The following is an 18945-nucleotide window of genomic DNA, read 5'->3' as shown; positions in this document are numbered from 1 at the left end:
AATTGTAAGAAACAAATGGCATATCCTGCATGAGGTATGGTGTGTTCCTGAGAACCAGTTCTTTGTACTACAGCCTATATAACTGCCTGGTCTGGAAGACAAGGAGGCTCATTTTCAAAGCACTTAGCCTCCCAAAGTTCCATAGAAACCTATGGAACTTAGCCTCCCAAAGTGCTTTGAAAATATGCCTCAAAGGGAGTCAATGAAAATCTTCCTCAGTCTATCTCAATAGACTATGGAATATGCGACCATTTCCATGTCTCCTCCCTTTTTATGTTCCCTCAATACCCTGTTTCTTATGTGCTACTTCTAACTTTCTATCGTTTCTTATTTTTGTATGTTCTTGGGTAAGAATAAAAATGTTGGTAATGTGAGAAGCTTCTCCTGTTTATAGCTGTGTTTGGTACTTTACCCAGCCAGTGGCCTAAGAAATCAGTTGAGGAATTTGTATGGGAAAGGTGTCTCGGGTTTTGGTTCTGAGACCCAGCACCTACCGGCTCAAACAAAAATCAACCAATATATCTGAAATGTAAAGGGACAAAATATTTGTGACCATTATGTGCATTACAGAAAAAAAAACCCAGGGCCAGAGGCGCTAAAAGATTTTTCCCATTTTGGAAATATTTTCAGTCATCCCCATAGTTTCGGGCTCTTTAATACAGGGATTTTTAGCAAATTTTCAAAGGAACAGTTATCCATTTGAAAATTAGCTAGCAGAAAGTCTGCAAGCTAAAAGACCCCTGTTATTTCTAAGTAGCTGAGCGGGGGCAAATACCCTTGCACTTTTTAAAACAGTATAAATACATCGTGCTTAACTCACCTGCCAGCTAAAATCTAGTGAGCCCTCGAAAGAACACTAGTCAATGAATGCAGATAAAGCCTAGTTCCTTAGGTAAACAGATTCAAACACCAACTGTTCTCAGAATGTGTACAGGAAAAACACTGAACTCTAAAAGCACAACACTGATTCATTCCATGGCAAAGCTGAAGAAAACATCGAGGCAGGAAAAAGGCCAGGGAGGGGAGTATGGGATCCCAGTACATTGAAGACGTAGTAAGCTCCAAGTTACTGATGAGTTAGACACGCCTTGAGACACCCTTTTATAGTGAAACTTTGGCCCTAGTCAGTGTGATGGATTCTTCTTACATGTCTTACCACCATTTTAGAAAAAAGTTAAGTACTTTTTTCTCCTCTTTTGATTGAGATAGATGAGAAAATATGACCTTCCCGAGAAATTTTTATGCAAAAGCAGAAACGAGATAAGGGTTTTTTATGCCGATGAAGAAAAGTGACCCATTTTATTTCCTCCATACCCTATAAAAAATATAGATTGGGTGGAGGCTGGGGTACAGAGGCTTTGTCTCTTTCTCTGGAATGGATTCTTTTGCACTTCACAGGAATATAGTATATGATTAAGTAAACTTGCATTATATATATATATATATATGAGAGTTTGTCGATTTTGTGTTTCTATAACTAGATACTCTCTTATCCTCTTTTTGGATTAATTGGTGTCTCTGATAAACATGTAGATGCATCAAGTCGTATCGTTCCCTCAGAGTGCAATGCTCTATGAGGTTTATACATGGCCAGACTATCCACAAAATACTGAGGTACTACACGTTGATTAAATCTAATTTAATACTTTATACTGTACACAATACTCTACTGGTAACCAATGTAGGCTTTTTAAAGTTTGAGTAATATGGTCAGACCTCTTGTACCCAGAAGAAGCCAGGCTGCTGCATTTTGCACAATCTGCAGTGCCTGAATCCTGGTCGTTGTCATACTACTACTACTTAACATTTCTAGAGCGCTACTAGGGTTACGCAGCGCTGTACAATTTCACAAAGAGAGACAGTCCCTGCTCAAAGAGCTTACAATCTAATAGATAAGAGTGAGACAAATATAGGACAATCAAGCCATTGTGACATCACTGATGAGGTTGGCTCTTAGGCATTGGTGGAATGAGGCATTATGACATCACAATCTCAGCTCTGGTTAAATCACTGCTATATGTAATACTACTACTACTACTTAACATTTCTAGAGCGCTACTAGGGTTACGCAGCGCTGTACAGATTAACAAAAAGGACAGTCCCTGCTCTAAGGAAAGCAAATTACAAAAGTCTAGCCTTGATAATACCAGGCTTTTCAAGACTGTGTGGAGACCAGAAATCGATATCATATCTTTCAGTCTACTCAAAACCCGCAATTGATGAAAAGATGATGATAGTTCAGGTCTATCTGCGTTTGCATACATAACCTCAAGTCCAGCATCATTCCTAAATTGCAAAGAGTTGGTTTCATATGCAAATCCACACCTTGATATTTCAGGACTAGGGGAAGCGAATTATCTGTCTACCCACATACGTAATTTCTGTCTTTGAAAAGTAAATCACGGCAATGCATCCACTCGGAAACCGCATCGAGATGAGTAGTCAAAGTTCTTATAAAACTATCCAAATCACCAACAAATGGAAAGAAAAACTGGATATCAGCATACATTCTAAAAGAAATTCCTGATAACTGAAAAATGTCACCCAGGGATGCAATGTATACATTGAACAACAATGCAGACAGTGCTGACCCCTGAGGTACACCACGATTTATCTTACAAGACATGAAAACGGTAACGGAATTCAAACATGCGTGGGATAGGCATAAAGGAATCCTGTGCAGAAGGAATGGATCCACTGAAGCTTAGCTGAAATTGGGTGGCGGGGGGGAAGAGGGGTTGGTGGTTGAGAGGCTAGGATAGGGGAGGGCAGACCTATACGGGGTCTGTGCCAGAGCCGGTGATGGGAGGCGGGACTGGTGGTTGGGAGGCGGGAAATACTGCTGGACAGACTTATACAATCTGTGCCCTGAAAAAGACAGGTACAAATCAAGGTAAGGTATACACATATGAGTTTATCGTGGGCAGACTAGATGGACCGTGCAGGTCTTTTTCTGCTGTCATCTACTATGTTACTATATGTTACTATGAGAAACATGGTCATCAATCTTAACCATAAACGCTCTATCCTGCGAATAAGACTCAAACCGCTGTACTCTATCACAACTTATTCAATTCTTTAAGCAATAAAGTATGATTGACCATAACAAAAGCTGACGTAATATCCAAGGTGACTAAACAAAAACAAACATTCTGATCTAATCACAATCTAGATAACACTAGAAATTCAACACTGTGGCAGTTGGGGCTAGCTGTCCAAGAGGCACTATGGTTTTTCAGTGTTCTCTACCTCCACCTGCTGGTAGGCGGATACAACCCATCAGTTAATGGATTCATCTTCTGCTGATGACAAGGAACATTCAATATACAATGAGGCGTATTTTCAAAGCACTTTAGACTTACAAAATTCCACAGTAAACTATGGAACTTTGTAAGTCTAAGTGCTTTGAAAATGAGCCCCACAGGCTCTTAATCTCCTGTAACTGTCTTCAAAACTTTGACCAAAAATGGTAGCATAGATAACAGCTTCTTTAATTCCACCCAATCTGGTTTTAGAATTACAGTACAGAGACAGTAATTGGCTCACTGGTAGCACAGGGCATATAGGTGCTGAGTCAAGGACAATGCACTCTTTTACAATTCGATCTGTCCAGCGCTTTTCATTTGGTGGACTGGCAGATACTAACCACTATTTGCCATCAATGTGGGATCCAGGCTAGAGCCCTTTCTTGGTTGCCAGGCCTTCTGCTGACCTGATGCTATATGGTCAAGAAAGGAGGACTATCTGAAAAATGGAAGGCGTTAAGTGGGGTCCCTAAGAGCTCACCACTCTCCCCAGTGTTGTGTAGAACATGAGGAGAAATTGTCAGAGTAATGACTCAGCCAACCAGAATGCCACCCTAAGATCAAAGGCTATTCTTAGAGGGTGGATAAGCTTCTCAATCATTGAAGATCTCCTTATTATGAGAATGTTTTAATTATTTTTTATTATAAATGATGATAGCACACCCAGTGCTCCAAATTCTTATATATTTATGTCAGTGTCTGTGGATGAGGGAATTACGGTACGGCCAGTAATAGGTTTAGGAACCAGTTTTGGTTTTGTCAGTTTGGTGTCTTCTTTGGGGCTATTTTTCAGGTGGAAAGGGGTTTTTCACATTCGTCTGGTTTTCCCAGCTATGATTTTATTTATTTATTTATTATAGTTACATTTGTACCCCGCGCTTTCCCACTCATGGCAGGCTCAATGCGGCAGGCAATGGAGGGTTAAGTGACTTGCCCAGAGTCACAAGGAGCTGCCTGTGCCGGGAATTGAACTCAGTTCCTCAGGACCAAAGTCCACCACCCTAACCACTAGGCCACTCCTCCACTCTTTTACGTTTGATGTTTTTTTCCCTTTTCCTCCTGATTGGAACCTATGATAGTAACGGACTCCTCAAATTCTAGGGATAGTTCTTATACATTTGTATTTCCCTAAGTGGAGATTTGAGGTTCCTATTTGAATAATTAAGTTGTATTGATTCCCGTGTTGGAATCTTTAAGAGTTCACCAAGAGACACCCGCAAACTGGTTTTTGCATTTTCAAACTTCTTAGAGGGGTTCTATATATATTTATCAAGTTTGAATTTCCCTGTGTTTTCATAGAAATTTCTTTAAGAGCAGTAACACACATATATAAGATCATATATGTATTGTATTGTTCAGTTGAAACTGACGGTATTAACAATTTCTATATTCTCATATACGACACTGATAATATATTCCAACAGTGTCCATGTTCTCTCACATCTAAAAGGACTCTCATGCGATATCCGTGCTGTACAGATGAGTGAACTAGTTAGCTCAATTTGTATAACTACTACTACTAATCATTTCTAAAGCGCTACTAGATGTACGTAGCGTTGTACACTTGAACATGAAGAGACAGTCCCTGCTCGACAGAGCTTACAAACTAAAATGCCACTAATTAAGCTCACTTATCTTAGGGCTTTTGGGCGAGTACACTGCACTTTTCCATGTACGAACAGACCTCGCTGAGTTTGCCGGTGTCGGTTCAGATGTACGACTGTCAACCAGCCTGGTAGAATTGCAGTCCTTTGGTCTGATATTCATAGTATATCTACATGTTCTATCGGATGATTTGTTGTCTTGACCCCTGATGTAGGCGTTGTGATACGCTGAAACACGGACCGTGTTGGGTCACTGAACATTTGCATCAATAAAGAAGGTTTCTATTACATCTCGAGTGTTGGATTCATCCTTTGATCGGTCTCTACTTTCTCCTGCTGAGTGCACTACACACAGCAGCCATGATGTCTTCACGCGGTGTTTGCTGATGCCTTCCAAACTTCAATAGTCTTGTGCTAGCAGGATCCCCTTAATGTCTCTAATAGACCTGACTTTAATATCCGAGACTGTCAAAGAGGCTGGTAAGTCATATTTTTATTCACATTTTGGAGGGCAGGAGGGGGCCAGTGACCACTGGGGGGATAGGTCACCTCTAATTCTCTTCAGTGGTCATCTGGTCATTTAGGGCACCTTTTTATGCCTTATTTGTTATAAAAACAGGTGTAGCTCAAAACGTCTTAGCTTTTGTCCTGGACAGTTTTGTTTTGTTCCATTATGGCTGAAAAATGTCCAAGTCTTAGGAACGCCCAGATCCCACCCTTAATACGCCCCCCTGACACACCCCCTTGAGATCTGGACACACTGCAGAAGAACAGCACAGAAAAACGTCTGAAAAATAGGTTCCGAAAATACCGATTTGAAAGTTTTTGTAAGAAAAACATACAAATGCTGCTTTATGTCACTTTGTAGATGTTTTTCTCTTTCAAAAATGAGTCCCTTAATCTATTAATGAGATCATTGGGTATGATTTTGGATAATTCTCAATTTATGCACTATATTTATGCGGACAATATTACCGTTTTCCTACCACGTTCTCCATCCTGGTCAGAAACATGGTCTCGCATTCAATTGTGCATGTCTCTAATAGATTCCTGGATCTCCAGCAACCGCTTAAAACTAAATAAAGAGAAAACTAAGTTTCTCTGGATAGGTTCTGATCAGGATGAAAAATTTACACCTAGGTTTACAACCGATGGAAATGAGTCTACATTGCATCTTCAGTCTACAATCCTAGGGGTTGACCTAGATAATTTAACAACAATGCAAACCATATGTTTCAATGATTCAGAGGAAAATCTATACTCTTCTGAGAAAACAGAGCTATTAAGGAATATTTTTCTACTGAAACATTCAGACTGTTTAGCCAGATATAATTACTGTAAATTGGATAGATTGCAAGTTATGCAAAATACGGCAGTAAAGCTGATTTATGGCCTGACACACTATGATTCAGTGAAAGAATATTATTTGAGATTACACTGGCTGCCAATCAAAGAGCACATCCAGTTTAAAGTAATTGTAACGATATTCAAGATCTTGTCGAGTGCAGCTCCTTTGTATATGATGAACTTAGAAAATCCCCCTCACAGATCTCATACACTAAAATCAGTGATTCCCAAACCTGGTCCTGGAGGCACCCCAGCCAGTCAGGTTTTCAGGATATCCACAATGAATTTTCATGAGAGAGATTTGCATGCACTGCCTCCCCTGCATGCAAATCTCTCTCATGAATATTTGTTGTGGATATCTTGAAATCCTGACTGGCTGGGGGGGTGTCTCCAGGACTAGGTTTGGGAACCACTGCACTAAATCAAAATTTTTTTGCAATTCCCTAGTGCTATTGCTTTAAAATAAGACATTTTTCTGCTTCACTTTACTATCAGTTGGCTTCAACATGGTCACAGTCCTTCAGAATTTATTCGAGGTCTAGAATCCAACGTCACCCACTTAGACCTTTTTGTTTCTGTTCCAGCCTGTCCAAAAAAACAATAACAAAATCCTTCGTTTGTTCCCTACTCCCAGGTGAAGAAGCTTAGCAGAGATTAGGAAGCAACACCGGTAATTGGGAAGCAAAGCTAGCACTGGGCAAACCTTTACAGTCTGTGCTCTAATTGTGGCTGGACAGAGTCAGCTTCAGAAGTTAGAGAATAAGGACAGTGCTGGGCAGACTTCAATGGTCTATGCCCTGAAAAAGGCAAGGATACGTCAAGACCAGGTATACATATGAAGTATCACATACCATATGTAATGAGTTTATCTGGTTGGGCAGACTGAATGGACCGTACAGGTTACTTCCTTTATTTTTGCGATGCTGTCAACGTTTTGCATTAAGAAAAATCTGAAAACATTTTTGTTTCCGCAAACTAAGTCATAACTACTGTAACTGGAGGGCATATGCCTTAAGTGTTTCGATTTTGTTAATGTAATTCCCAGAAAGTTTGTATCTGGTCTCTTACTTTTTATAACCCGCCATGAACAGACAAGGTATATGGTGGGCTACAAGATGTGTTATAACTGTGTTTACCTCTCTACTCCGGGATAGCTGTGTATGGGAGTGTTTTTTGACTCCAAGGATTGTAGGAGCAAGGAACATGTGTGGGTGTCGCTTCTTCCTCTATAACATTAGCAAAATTCGCCCTTTCCTCTATGAGCATACCACCCGAACTCTCATCCACTCTCTCATTACCTCTCGCCTCGACTACTGCAACCTACTTCTCACTGGCCTCCCACTTAGCCATCTATCCTCCCTTCAGTCCGTTCAGAACTCGGCTGCACGTCTTATCTTCCGCCTGGACCGATATACTCATATCACCCCTCTCCTCAAGTCACTTCACTGGCTTCCGATCAGGTACCGCATACAGTTCAAGCTTCTCCTACTAACCTACAAATGCACTCGATCTGCAGCCCCTCCCTACCTCTCTACCCTCATCTCCCCTTACGTTCCTCATAGTAATAACTTTTTCAGGTGTATCAGAAGCAGAAAGAATGTAAGAGATCTACATGTGCCAGAGGTAGTTTTCAAGAGTGACAATGCAGAGGAACGCAAAGAAATCTTGGTGAACCTAGAATATGTACTGAGCCAAATCGAAAAAGTTAGAGCAGTAAATCATCTGGACTGGATGGTATACACCCCAAGGTACGGAAAGAACTCAAATATGAAATTGCAGATCTGCTGTTAGTGATCTGTAAGTGGTCATTAAAATCATCTGTAGTACCTGAAGATTGGAGGGTGGTCAATGTAAAGTTGATTTTTAAAAAGGGATCCAGGGGTGATCTAGGAAATTACAGGCCGGTAAAGAATAAAATCACTAACACACACAAACACAGGAAGCAGTAGGCTTTCTTCTGTTTCCAAAAGAAATCAAAACGGACAGATTTTAAACTGGAAATTACAAAAAAATCCTCTCTTGAAACTTGCCACCATCAGCTCCAAGCTGGCATTATTTTTCCAGTAGTAAGAGCAGGGTTTGTTTGTGCGCACTGGGAAAGGATAGCATATATCATTTACATTTTAATACATTTAAATACAATTTGTGGCCATCTCTGCTGCACACCTCGTTTCCCATACTAAAGCCCTCTGAGCACGCTAAACAGATTTATACACACGCTATTCCCACACTAACCCCCAGATTCTATATATGGTGCCTAAAGTTGCGTGCACAAATTTAGCAGTGCAGCCAATTGAGGCCGATAATTGACCACTAAAAAGCAATTATTGGCACTAACTAGAATTTATGCGTGCAACTTTCTAAGCATATTCTGTAAAGTGGCGCATGTAAATTATAATGTGTGGATCTGAAAAGGGGCGCCATGGTAGGGGCAGGTCGTGGGCATTCCTAAAAATTACAAGCACTGATATAGAATATGACCTATCTATGCCTATGTTAGGCACCAGTATTTACACCAGGTTTTAGTTGACGTGAATGGTCACACCTACATTTTAGTCATATTCTAAAGTAGAGAGGTGTGGCAGCCATGTTAGTCCACTCTTAAAGGTTATCAATAGAAATTAAACAAAATAAAACATGGAAAAGAAAATAAGATGATACCTTTTTTATTGGACATAACTTAATACATTTCTTGATTAGCTTTCGAAGGTTGCCCTTTATTTCCGATCTGACGAAGGGCAACCTTCAAAAGCTAATCAAGAAATGTATTAAGTTATGTCCAATAAAAAAAGGTAACATCTTATTTTCTTTTCCATGTTTTCTTTTGTTTGATTTCTATTTATTGCATTTATACTCCGCTCTTTCCCACTCGATAGCAGGTTCAGTGCGGCTTACAAAGTATGGGTACAAAGTGTCATAAAGATAACATATTGTAAGGGTACAAGTATCATAGAGGTAATACAATGTATGGGTAAAAAGTATCACAAAGATAATACAATTGTATAGAGAAGGCCAAAATGAAGAGAGGTGGGGGGAGGGTTGAGGCATGTTTATTGATAGTCATCATCATATTCTATAAATTGTTATAAAACATCATTAAGTACGCTTTCTTTCAGCATCAATTTTTTTTTTGGTGCCATATACAGAATTCACCCAACTGACCTTAGCACTGGTGGTAGGTTTTGAGAATCAGCCCGACTCTCCTTAGCTTTGGCCCCATGCCACACCACTGGCCTCAGACCACTGCCTTGGTGGGCTCCACCCCAGTCTCCATCTAATAAAGTTCCCCCATCTCAATCCTCTTCCGTATTTCTCCCACTGGGGTCCTTTTCTGTACCCTCCTATTGGGTTCCCTACCATAGGAGCCAACTTTTCAAAATTATTGGGGGTGCTAAGCCCAGTGGAAATAACTCCTCCCTGGACACATACAAGGAATTTGCTCCAGCACCCACAGAGTCGACTCCTAAGTGACCATTGTTGTCGGCGGCTCGGCGCCTTCCTCACCTCCCAGCAAGGAGGGGGATCCGTGCGACCTTACCGGCTATGTCGACGCTCAGCACCGCGTAGTCCTGCTCGGGAGCCCTCGGAAGCCCAGGACCGACCTCTATGACCACCGCCGACACGAGATGCAAAGCAAGGAAGTAAGAAGAGACACAGACAGACAGAGAACCCTCCCAGCACAAACACTTCCGGGTGTCGTCGGCGGTCCGCTCGTCAAAACCGCCCCCCGCTGTCATGGCAACCGCTAGGAGCCTGCCTGACTGCCCGCCTCCTCTGCGTCCCGTGTAATTCCTGCCCCGCCCCCTGCCCTCCGTGCTCCTCCTCCTCCTCCTGCCCGCCCCTTTTCGTCTCTTCCTTCTGTGCCCCGCCCTTGCCCCTCCTCCTGTCCGGCCCCCTCCCCTTACGTTGGGCACCAAGGGAGGTGGAGGGGGCGAGGTCCCGCCCCGGTTGCCATGGCGGCGGGGCGGGGCCAGGCCAGGCGGCTGGCGGATTTGACGGTCGGACCGCCGGCTCCCGGAAGTGTTTGTGCCGGAGGGATCATCTGTCTCCTGCCTGCACTGCCTCGCTTTTTTTCCACCCGTGACAGCTATAGGAACCGGTCCGGGGCCTCTGCGGACATGTCTTCCGACTTCGAGGGCTATGAGCAGGACTACGCGGTGCTGAGCGCCGACATCACTGGCAAGGTCGCCCGGATCCCCAAATTGCTGGGAGGTGAGGAAGGGGGGCCGAGCCGGGGAGGGACCCACGGGGGAAGAGGAAGAAATGGGGTCAGCAAGTGGGTATCCCCTATTCCCAGGGGTCAGGAAGCCCCAGTCAGTCCCCCCCCGCCCGTGCTGCTGTGTTCCCCATTCTTACTAAGACAAGGTTTCTGTTCTTGTTGACATTTTGAGGAGACAGTTAACAAATGACTCGCTTGTAAGAGAGACTTTGAGGCATATTTTCAAAGCACTTAGCCTTCTAAAGTTCCATAGAAACTGTTTTAATTCCCCCCCTCTTGGACCTCTTTCTGACTCCAGATCACACGGGGGGCTAAAGATACCTATGTCACATAACAGGTTCTGTATGATTTCTCCAACCTCCATTGCCACCCAATCACAAGGAGGTCTGCTCTGGGTTTGCATTAGGGGCTGTAATCGAATTCTAATTCCCATAACTACTGCTTTCTGTGTTCCTGGATCTAGGTATACTCTGGGCCATTTATGTTCCCAGATAATGCCTAATAAAAATCTGTCTAAGTTTCTCCAGAGACTGAGTGTATGTGATGTGCCTTGTAAGCTAAATGTAAGGTAAAGAGAAGATAGAATAAAGACAGAGATAGGTTTAAATAGATAGATACATTTTATTTCTTACCCAAAGACAAGTCTTCAAGTTGGTACAAATACAGACATCAGACTTTAATCAGGTACATTCAGCAGACAGATTCTGGGTACAACCGGACAGAGCCCTGCCGTCTGACAGAAGCGTTGGGGAGCATTCCAAAGCTATGGCAATTTGTCCCCTCTTTTATACACAAACCTCTCCATAGAAGTCTATGGTGAGATACCTAGCTCTCAATTTCTGAGATGATACTTTCCCACACAGTCTTATCAGCATGTTTTGGGCAGCGTTGAGATAACAGTTCCACATCTGTCTGTGTCGCAATACTTTTCACACCATCTTAAGAACTCTGTATAACCTCTGTAGCCTTTTATACAAAACTAATAGACTCCATTTTGTTCATCTGATTTAAAGTGACAGTTGTACCAGTTTGTGTCAGGACTCATTGTTCAGATCTGCTTTTTGCAGATTCTCAAATATTAAATCACTTTCTTGTTCTTTGGCCTAGTCAGTACTTCTTCAGTTATTTTAGGCTGCATAGCTTTACCTATCACTATTCCAGTGGCAGATCTAAAGCCAGGCCATATATTAACATTCCCCTCTTCACCCTATCCCATAGGGTGACACCAGGGTTAACATACCGTGGTACCATCCATTCCAGAAGGTATTGTATGAGGCCATCAAATTATCTGAGTCTTAAGGTCAACTGGTACAATGTGGTTCGCTTTTGGTGTGAAATTATCATCTTGGCAGTACTTCTATTATGCCAATCCTACTAAAACTTATAATCACTACAATATTATCTTTCTTCAACCTTTTAATATGCAGGTTCTATCTTATTCTTATCTATGTGATTGTTCATACATTGCTATAAATCAAAATTCTTTGGTTATATACTGATTGTATCTTAATTATACATTTGCATACATTTGCACAATTTATCACTTATAAAGCTTTATATGGTTATATTATATCCCTATGTGCTAATATCTAATTATACAGTTGTAGACATCTCTCCAGTGTATCTAACAGTTGCATAGGGATTGGTCCTTCTCAGAGGGAGATAGTCCAATTTGTTAGCTCCTGTGATGTTGGGGAGGAGATTTTCGCACAGGGCATATTGTCCTGCTGTTGTCTTTTTCATTATTGCGGTTTCAATTAAGCGTTCTACTAAACCTCTAGCACAAGGGATTATGCAACATCCTACTAAAACAAAAATTGCTACCACTATGAGTATAGTCGTGGCTGCTGAAATGATAAATGTCTTCCATGTACCAAAAGCTCTGTCCATCCAACCTGTCCAAGATGTATCAACGCCAGAGTTTTCTGCCAATTCTTGTGACAGTGAGGTTAAGCCTTCCAAAGCTCTGGTAATTGATCCATCCGGAGCGGTATTGTTGGGGATAAAGGTGCAACACTGGGTACCTATCTTGTGGCACACCCCTCCATCCGCTGCTAGAAGTTGGTCAAGAACTAATCTATTTTCCAACGTCATCCGGCTAGTGGCATCTAATTGTGTTGCAATGCCTCGAACTGCATCCCTAGTGTAGTTCACAAATCTCTGCTGGTTGTAATATATATAGTTGATCCAGTCAAGATTCTTATTGATAGTCGCCCACCAAAAGAAAACTGATTCAAATCCTGCGGCTATTTGGTTTCTGGCTTTAAACTCATCGGGAACCCCTCTTGGAACTCCAATAGCATCTATATAGACCCGATCATCAAAAGATCCAGGCATCAGTATCGTCAATAGTTATAGCGTGACACTGGTAAAAGAAATAATAATAAAAAATTAGAAAAGGAAAAACAGAGAAATAAAATAAAAAAAATATATGGTATGTTTCTAGAAGGAATCCCTGAAACCTATTCCAGAGATAGCAAGTAAAAAAAAATAAAAAAAAAGAAATAAAACACATGTAAGCTCTTCGGGGAAGGTACTACCATAAAAAAGTCATTAGTTGGAACACATTAGTCAGAACAAAAAATGTAAAAAATTACACGTTCATCATTCGCTAGACAATATGTTTTCCACTCAATAAACCGCGAGAAGGAAACTAAAGAGCATTAAAGAGGACACAAGAAATTGAGCAAGGACGGGGCAAATAATAAAAATAAATTCATCCATACAGTTATACCTGTAGTACAACAGGAAAGTAATTTATATGTAAAGATAAAGTGGAGAAATAAAAAAAAAGTTGTGTAGCAATGACCATAAAATTAAAACACAAAACTTGAGCACAAGCATAAAAGTCTGAAAAATATCTGACATGTAGAAAATGGGGAAGTGGGTGGGACTTAGAGATTGATGGACAGGCATTGCGGACCATTAATCAAGCAGCTTTATATTCTCCCTAGTACCGGGGAGTAAAGGAATGAGCAATAAACAAACAAAATAAACATATAGAGTATACATTAAAAAAAGAAAGGAAACAGACTGTGGGGATAACCATATATGTTACTGAAACACCGATTTCAACAAAAGGCAAGAAAGGCATTGTAACATGTGTAGTCCAGAGCTGTACCCCTAGAATAAATGAAATAAAGGAAAATACATATTAAATGCTTTTGGGGCGGGTACCAGATAGATTGGAAGTAGCATCTAAACAGGAAAATATAATAAATTGTGAAACAGGACACCAGAATCGTGGTGCAAATATCACAAGTTAATAGCCATAAATATGACAAATTAATAAACCTGAATGCGATGGCAGGAAACTTCTTTGCCTAAACAAGTGAAAGGGGGAAAAAAACAAATTAAAGCATGTGATTCTTACACCAAGAACTTCCAATGATACGGCATAAAACATACATACTAGTCAGTGATTGGAATGATATGTGTAAATGATGACAAACAGAACAGCTGCAGCATTAGAAGGAAAGAAAAGGTGGGTTGGGTTATAAAGAACCTAGTTCACAATGCTGTCGAGTAAAAACAGAAAACTTATTATAAAGGCTTACACAATTTAATTCTTTATAGGATGATATTATTTAAAAGTGATTGTCATTCTCAGGACGTGGAAACAACATAGCTCACTTTTACAAGTGTTTAAAATAAGTCAGGCTGTATGCAGTCGGAGGACGAAAACCACAATGCAAGCGAGGAAGTGCAGTATTTCCTGTAGATAACGTTATAATATAGCAAACAGTACAAAAGCAATCATGCAAGACAAACAAAGCTGAAAAAAGTCTGTAGAACAGTTTTGGTATACGTAGCTAGACTGAAAATCTAGAGATGGGGAATCATAAATCTCATTGGCGCTAAGGGAAGGACCCTTGCATAAGTCCACCGTCGAGAATATGTTGGAAAAAAGTTCTACCAGTTTCGAGATGAAACCGGAATTGAAAGATATGAAAAAGATATGAGAGGAGTTAGTTAGATGGATTTAGGAGCAATACAGTTGACAGAGGATAGACAGTGAGAGGTTAAAAAGAATACCTGTGTAAATGACTGTTTAACTTGTACCATTTCAGTATAGAACAAGGACAAAAACGAACGGAACAGGGAGGGAAAAAAAAAGTCACTTTCTGAGCTTTAAAAGTGATCTGCAGAGCCTCGTCTGCCAAAGCAGTGCTGGACTGATAAGGCAGCTAAAGTGGGCAAGCTTCCCAGATTCTCGTGTCCTTGAGATAGTGAACTACAGCGCTTGTTAGGGAAAACTTTTTAAAAGTTACAGAAAGAAATGGCAGTTTCAGGAGCCTGGATAAGGATAAGGGAAAAGCCAAGTAATGTATGTCTGATGGTAAAATACCCTTTTAAACGTTGCAACCACACGGGGTAGCACAATAAGGTCTATCAAGCTGTCACTTGCAGCACAAAAATAAAGAAACCTGTCTCGGGGTTAAAATCATGGCTCAGAGACAGAATGAGAAAGCATTTGTTTAAGGGAGATGAGATGAAAGAGAAAGAAACGCTCAAAAGTCAAAGCAGTATGAGCAGAATAGTTTGGGGAGTGGGAGACAACAACGTAATCTTAAAAGTGAAAGCAGAAATACATCCGTACATTCTTACATGCTCAGAAGTGCACGTATAACGGACTTGTCAGCATGAGGCATGAAAAGATAAGTAATTTTACAGCTCAGAATCGCAAATGAAATACGGTAGGAAATCAGACAAGACAGATTAAGCTTGTATTATGCTTTTTCTGCAGCTGGCAGGCAGAGAGTTAAAATGTAAAACTCACTATGGTGTAGAAGTCGGTAGAGCATCAGAGAAGAGGGCAGGGAAGATTGATATGGCAGAAAAAGTGGGAGAAGAACAAAATGTTGTGGAGGAGGGAAATCAAATTGGACTTAAGGGAAAAAGAAATGGCTGAGCAGCAGTAAAAAAGGACAATTAGGTGAACTACGCAGTAAATAATAACGGGCAGGAAATGCGCTTCAAAGTGAAAAAGCCAAGCCAGATTTAGACAACGGCATACAGAGATAAGAACTAAGAAAAACAGAGACAGTACAGTATAGTGCACTCAAGTCAGACGGAGTGCAAAAACACACACAAAGATGTAAAAGGAAAAAAAGAGCGGACCCGCCCCCAGACCACAAGACAGCCATATACTGCTACAGAAGTTAAAAAGGGGAGATAAGAGATACAGAATCAGGAAATGTATGTAACAGCGGAACAGATAACACAGGAGCATGAGATAGAAACTACATATCCGTGAGGAGAAACGGAAATCAGAGGTTCTAATGCTGCACTAGGAGAAAGAGCCGAGAAAAGTACAGGAAGGGGGGGGGGCTGTGGGCTGTTAGAAGGAAAGCATAGTTCAGAGAACTAAAAGAACTGAATAGGGTCTTATGGGAAGTGTAGTGCACAAAGATTTGGATACGGCAAAGTCATGGGAGGCAGAGAAGTTTAGAGATAAGGGGAAAACAGCAGTTGAACGGCGGTAAGCAGCTACATAGCTGAGCCCCGCAATTAGTGTTTGCAGCTGAAAAGAGAAGAGAGTTGTAGGAAGTAGGAGGGACAGTCCCGAGGCAATAAAAAAATCTCGAGGATAACTGTGTCAGCATAAGCAAAAGTATATGCCGCACACACAGAGTAAAGGCAATAGCAGATGTAGAAAGGTGGGGGCTGTCAGTTTTGAAGAGTGGTTATAAGAACAGAGAAACCAGAAGGATTTTAAGGGAGAGCAATCTGAAAGCGTGCTGTTCTCCTAGGGTAAAGAAAATTCCCCCGAGACGGGAACATCAAAGAAACTGTACAGAAAAGAGAAGAGCAGGAATAGACCCAGGGGACTAATAGAAATAGGTAGATAGAAGAAGTTAGGATGAAGGAGAACAGGAAAAGGGATTGGGGAGGCGACAGAAGAAGAAAGAACAGAATACATAGTAAGAACAGGGGGACAGGGATTTGAAAAGGGGGGATTAAGACAGAACACAAGATGGGATGGGAAACAGAAAATGCGCAATCTCTAAGGATTGTTAAGCGAGAATGCTAGCATAAAGACCAATCCAAAGATTTTGAACATTGAAATAAACTTACAGCAAACCCCAAATCGCAGTCGCCTGGATTCGGTGTTATGCATCATTCACACAACAAGCACAGTCTTGCGCACATCTCGCAAATCAAAGAGGTGGACAGAATAGGAGAAAGAAAGAGGGTGAGAAAGAACAGAACAGAATATAGAAAAACAGAAATGAAAGTTTGAACGCAAATAGAGATCAGCATAGACAAGGGCAGAGAACCAGGTGTGTTAGTTCAGCGCAAGGCATGCAGATAGAAGAGTATGTAAGATAGGTGTCAGAAAAAGTGTGCAAGTAGGGAGAAGGAGAAAAACGATAGGTGCAGTGAGAGGAGGACAGAGAATAAAGAAAGACAGAGATGGGACATCATAGAACCCTTACAGGCAAAAAAAGGACAGCAATCAATTGGAAGATAAAACAACAGAATTTTAGTCAAGAGCTAGAATCAATCCCCACTTTGACAAAAATTCTAATGGCGTGTTCAAATCGAACGCTGGGTCACCAATGTTTTAATTCCCCCCCTCTTGGACCTCTTTCTGACTCCAGATCACACGGGGGGCTAAAGATACCTATGTCACATAACAGGTTCTGTATGATTTCTCCAACCTCCATTGCCACCCAATCACAAGGAGGTCTGCTCTGGGTTTGCATTAGGGGCTGTAATCGAATTCTAATTCCCATAACTACTGCTTTCTGTGTTCCTGGATCTAGGTATACTCTGGGCCATTTATGTTCCCAGATAATGCCTAATAAAAATCTGTCTAAGTTTCTCCAGAGACTGAGTGTATGTGATGTGCCTTGTAAGCTAAATGTAAGGTAAAGAGAAGATAGAATAAAGACAGAGATAGGTTTAAATAGATAGATACATTTTATTTCTTACCCAAAGACAAGTCTTCAAGTTGGTACAAATACAGACATCAGACTTTAATCAGGTACATTCAGCAGACAGATTCTGGGTACAACCGGACAGAGCCCTGCCGTCTGACAGAAGCGTTGGGGAGCATTCCAAAGCTATGGCAATTTGTCCCCTCTTTTATACACAAACCTCTCCATAGAAGTCTATGGTGAGATACCTAGCTCTCAATTTCTGAGATGATACTTTCCCACACAGTCTTATCAGCATGTTTTGGGCAGCGTTGAGATAACAGTTCCACATCTGTCTGTGTCGCAATACTTTTCACACCATCTTAAGAACTCTGTATAACCTCTGTAGCCTTTTATACAAAACTAATAGACTCCATTTTGTTCATCTGATTTAAAGTGACAGTTGTACCAGTTTGTGTCAGGACTCATTGTTCAGATCTGCTTTTTGCAGATTCTCAAATATTAAATCACTTTCTTGTTCTTTGGCCTAGTCAGTACTTCTTCAGTTATTTTAGGCTGCATAGCTTTACCTATCACTATTCCAGTGGCAGATCTAAAGCCAGGCCATATATTAACAAAACCTATGGAACTTTGGAAGGCTAAGTGCTTTGAAAATATGCCTCTTTAAGCCAATCCTCATTTGGACGTCTTATCCTCATAGTAAACATAAGCATACGTTCCGGTAGCTGTAGTTCTAAGCAGATGATAGAAGAACCAGAATGTGCCTGGATTGAAGATCAACTACTCATGAATGGCCCAAATGCTTTTCCTAGAATACGGGTCATTTGGTACCTCTGGGTCAGCTGTGCAACCTGCTCAAAAAGGACTGAAAGGTCGTTGCAATTTTGCAGAGCTGCAAGTGACCCATAAAGTTAAATTCAAATGATGTTCTGACAAAGTGCTTGTTGCTTTGCTGGCTTGTGGTTAGTCTAAAACCACTTACTGTACGAAGTGCATACTTAGAGGGCAATTCTATAAAGGGTGCTAAAAATAAGGGTGCCAAAATCTGAGCACTATGCTAGTATTTTGTAATGGCTTTACACACATATATTTTCAAAGCACTTAGCCTTCCAAAGTTCCATAGGTTTCTATGGAACTTTGGAAGGCTAAGTGCCTTGAAAATATGCCTGATAGTAACATAACATAGTAGATGATTGGAGAAAAAGACCTGCACGGTCCATCCAGTCTGCCCAACAAGATAAACTCATATGTGCTACTTTTTGTGTATACCTTACCTTGATTTGTACCTGTCCTTTTCAGGGCACAGACCGTATAAGTCTGCCCAGCACTATTCCCGCCTCCCACCACCGGCTCTGGCACAGACCATATAAGTCTGCCAAGCACTATCCTCACCTCCCAACCACCAGCCCTGCCTCCCAACCACCGGTTCTGGCACAGACCGTACAAGTCTGTCCAGCACTATCCCCGCCTCCCAATCACCAGTCCCGCCTCCCACCACCGGTTCTGGCACAGACCGTATAAGTCTGCCAAGCACTATCCCTGCCTCCCAACCACCAGTCCCGCCTCCCACCACCGGCTCTGGCACA

At 41.5% G+C, this 18945-nt stretch overlaps 2 protein-coding genes across 4 annotated transcripts in view; one reads left to right on the top strand and one right to left on the bottom strand.

Annotated features, from left to right (window-relative positions):
• The window catches only part of ZDHHC6 (zinc finger DHHC-type containing 6), a 58640-nt gene extending 48684 nt beyond the window's left edge, over nt 1-9956 (bottom strand). The window contains exon 1 of one of the 2 annotated variants that reach the window (XM_030202736.1): nt 9761-9956. The gene's annotated coding sequence lies outside the window, so the exon portion shown is untranslated. The remainder of the gene's footprint in view (nt 1-9760) is intronic. The other variant, XM_030202735.1, reaches the window with a different exon arrangement.
• A 332-nt stretch (nt 9957-10288) lies between these two features.
• The window catches only part of VTI1A (vesicle transport through interaction with t-SNAREs 1A), a 673595-nt gene continuing 664938 nt past the window's right edge, over nt 10289-18945 (top strand). For both annotated transcript variants that reach the window (XM_030202729.1, XM_030202730.1), the window contains exon 1: nt 10289-10468. In XM_030202729.1, coding sequence (XP_030058589.1) covers nt 10375-10468 — 94 coding nt within the window. In that variant the 5' untranslated portion in view covers nt 10289-10374. The remainder of the gene's footprint in view (nt 10469-18945) is intronic.

This window comes from Microcaecilia unicolor, chromosome 5, assembly GCF_901765095.1.
Source record: "Microcaecilia unicolor chromosome 5, aMicUni1.1, whole genome shotgun sequence".
NCBI lineage: Eukaryota > Metazoa > Chordata > Amphibia > Gymnophiona > Siphonopidae > Microcaecilia > Microcaecilia unicolor.
The sequence above is the reverse complement of the archived record's forward strand: the minus strand, read 5'-3'. Positions and strand labels throughout refer to the sequence as shown.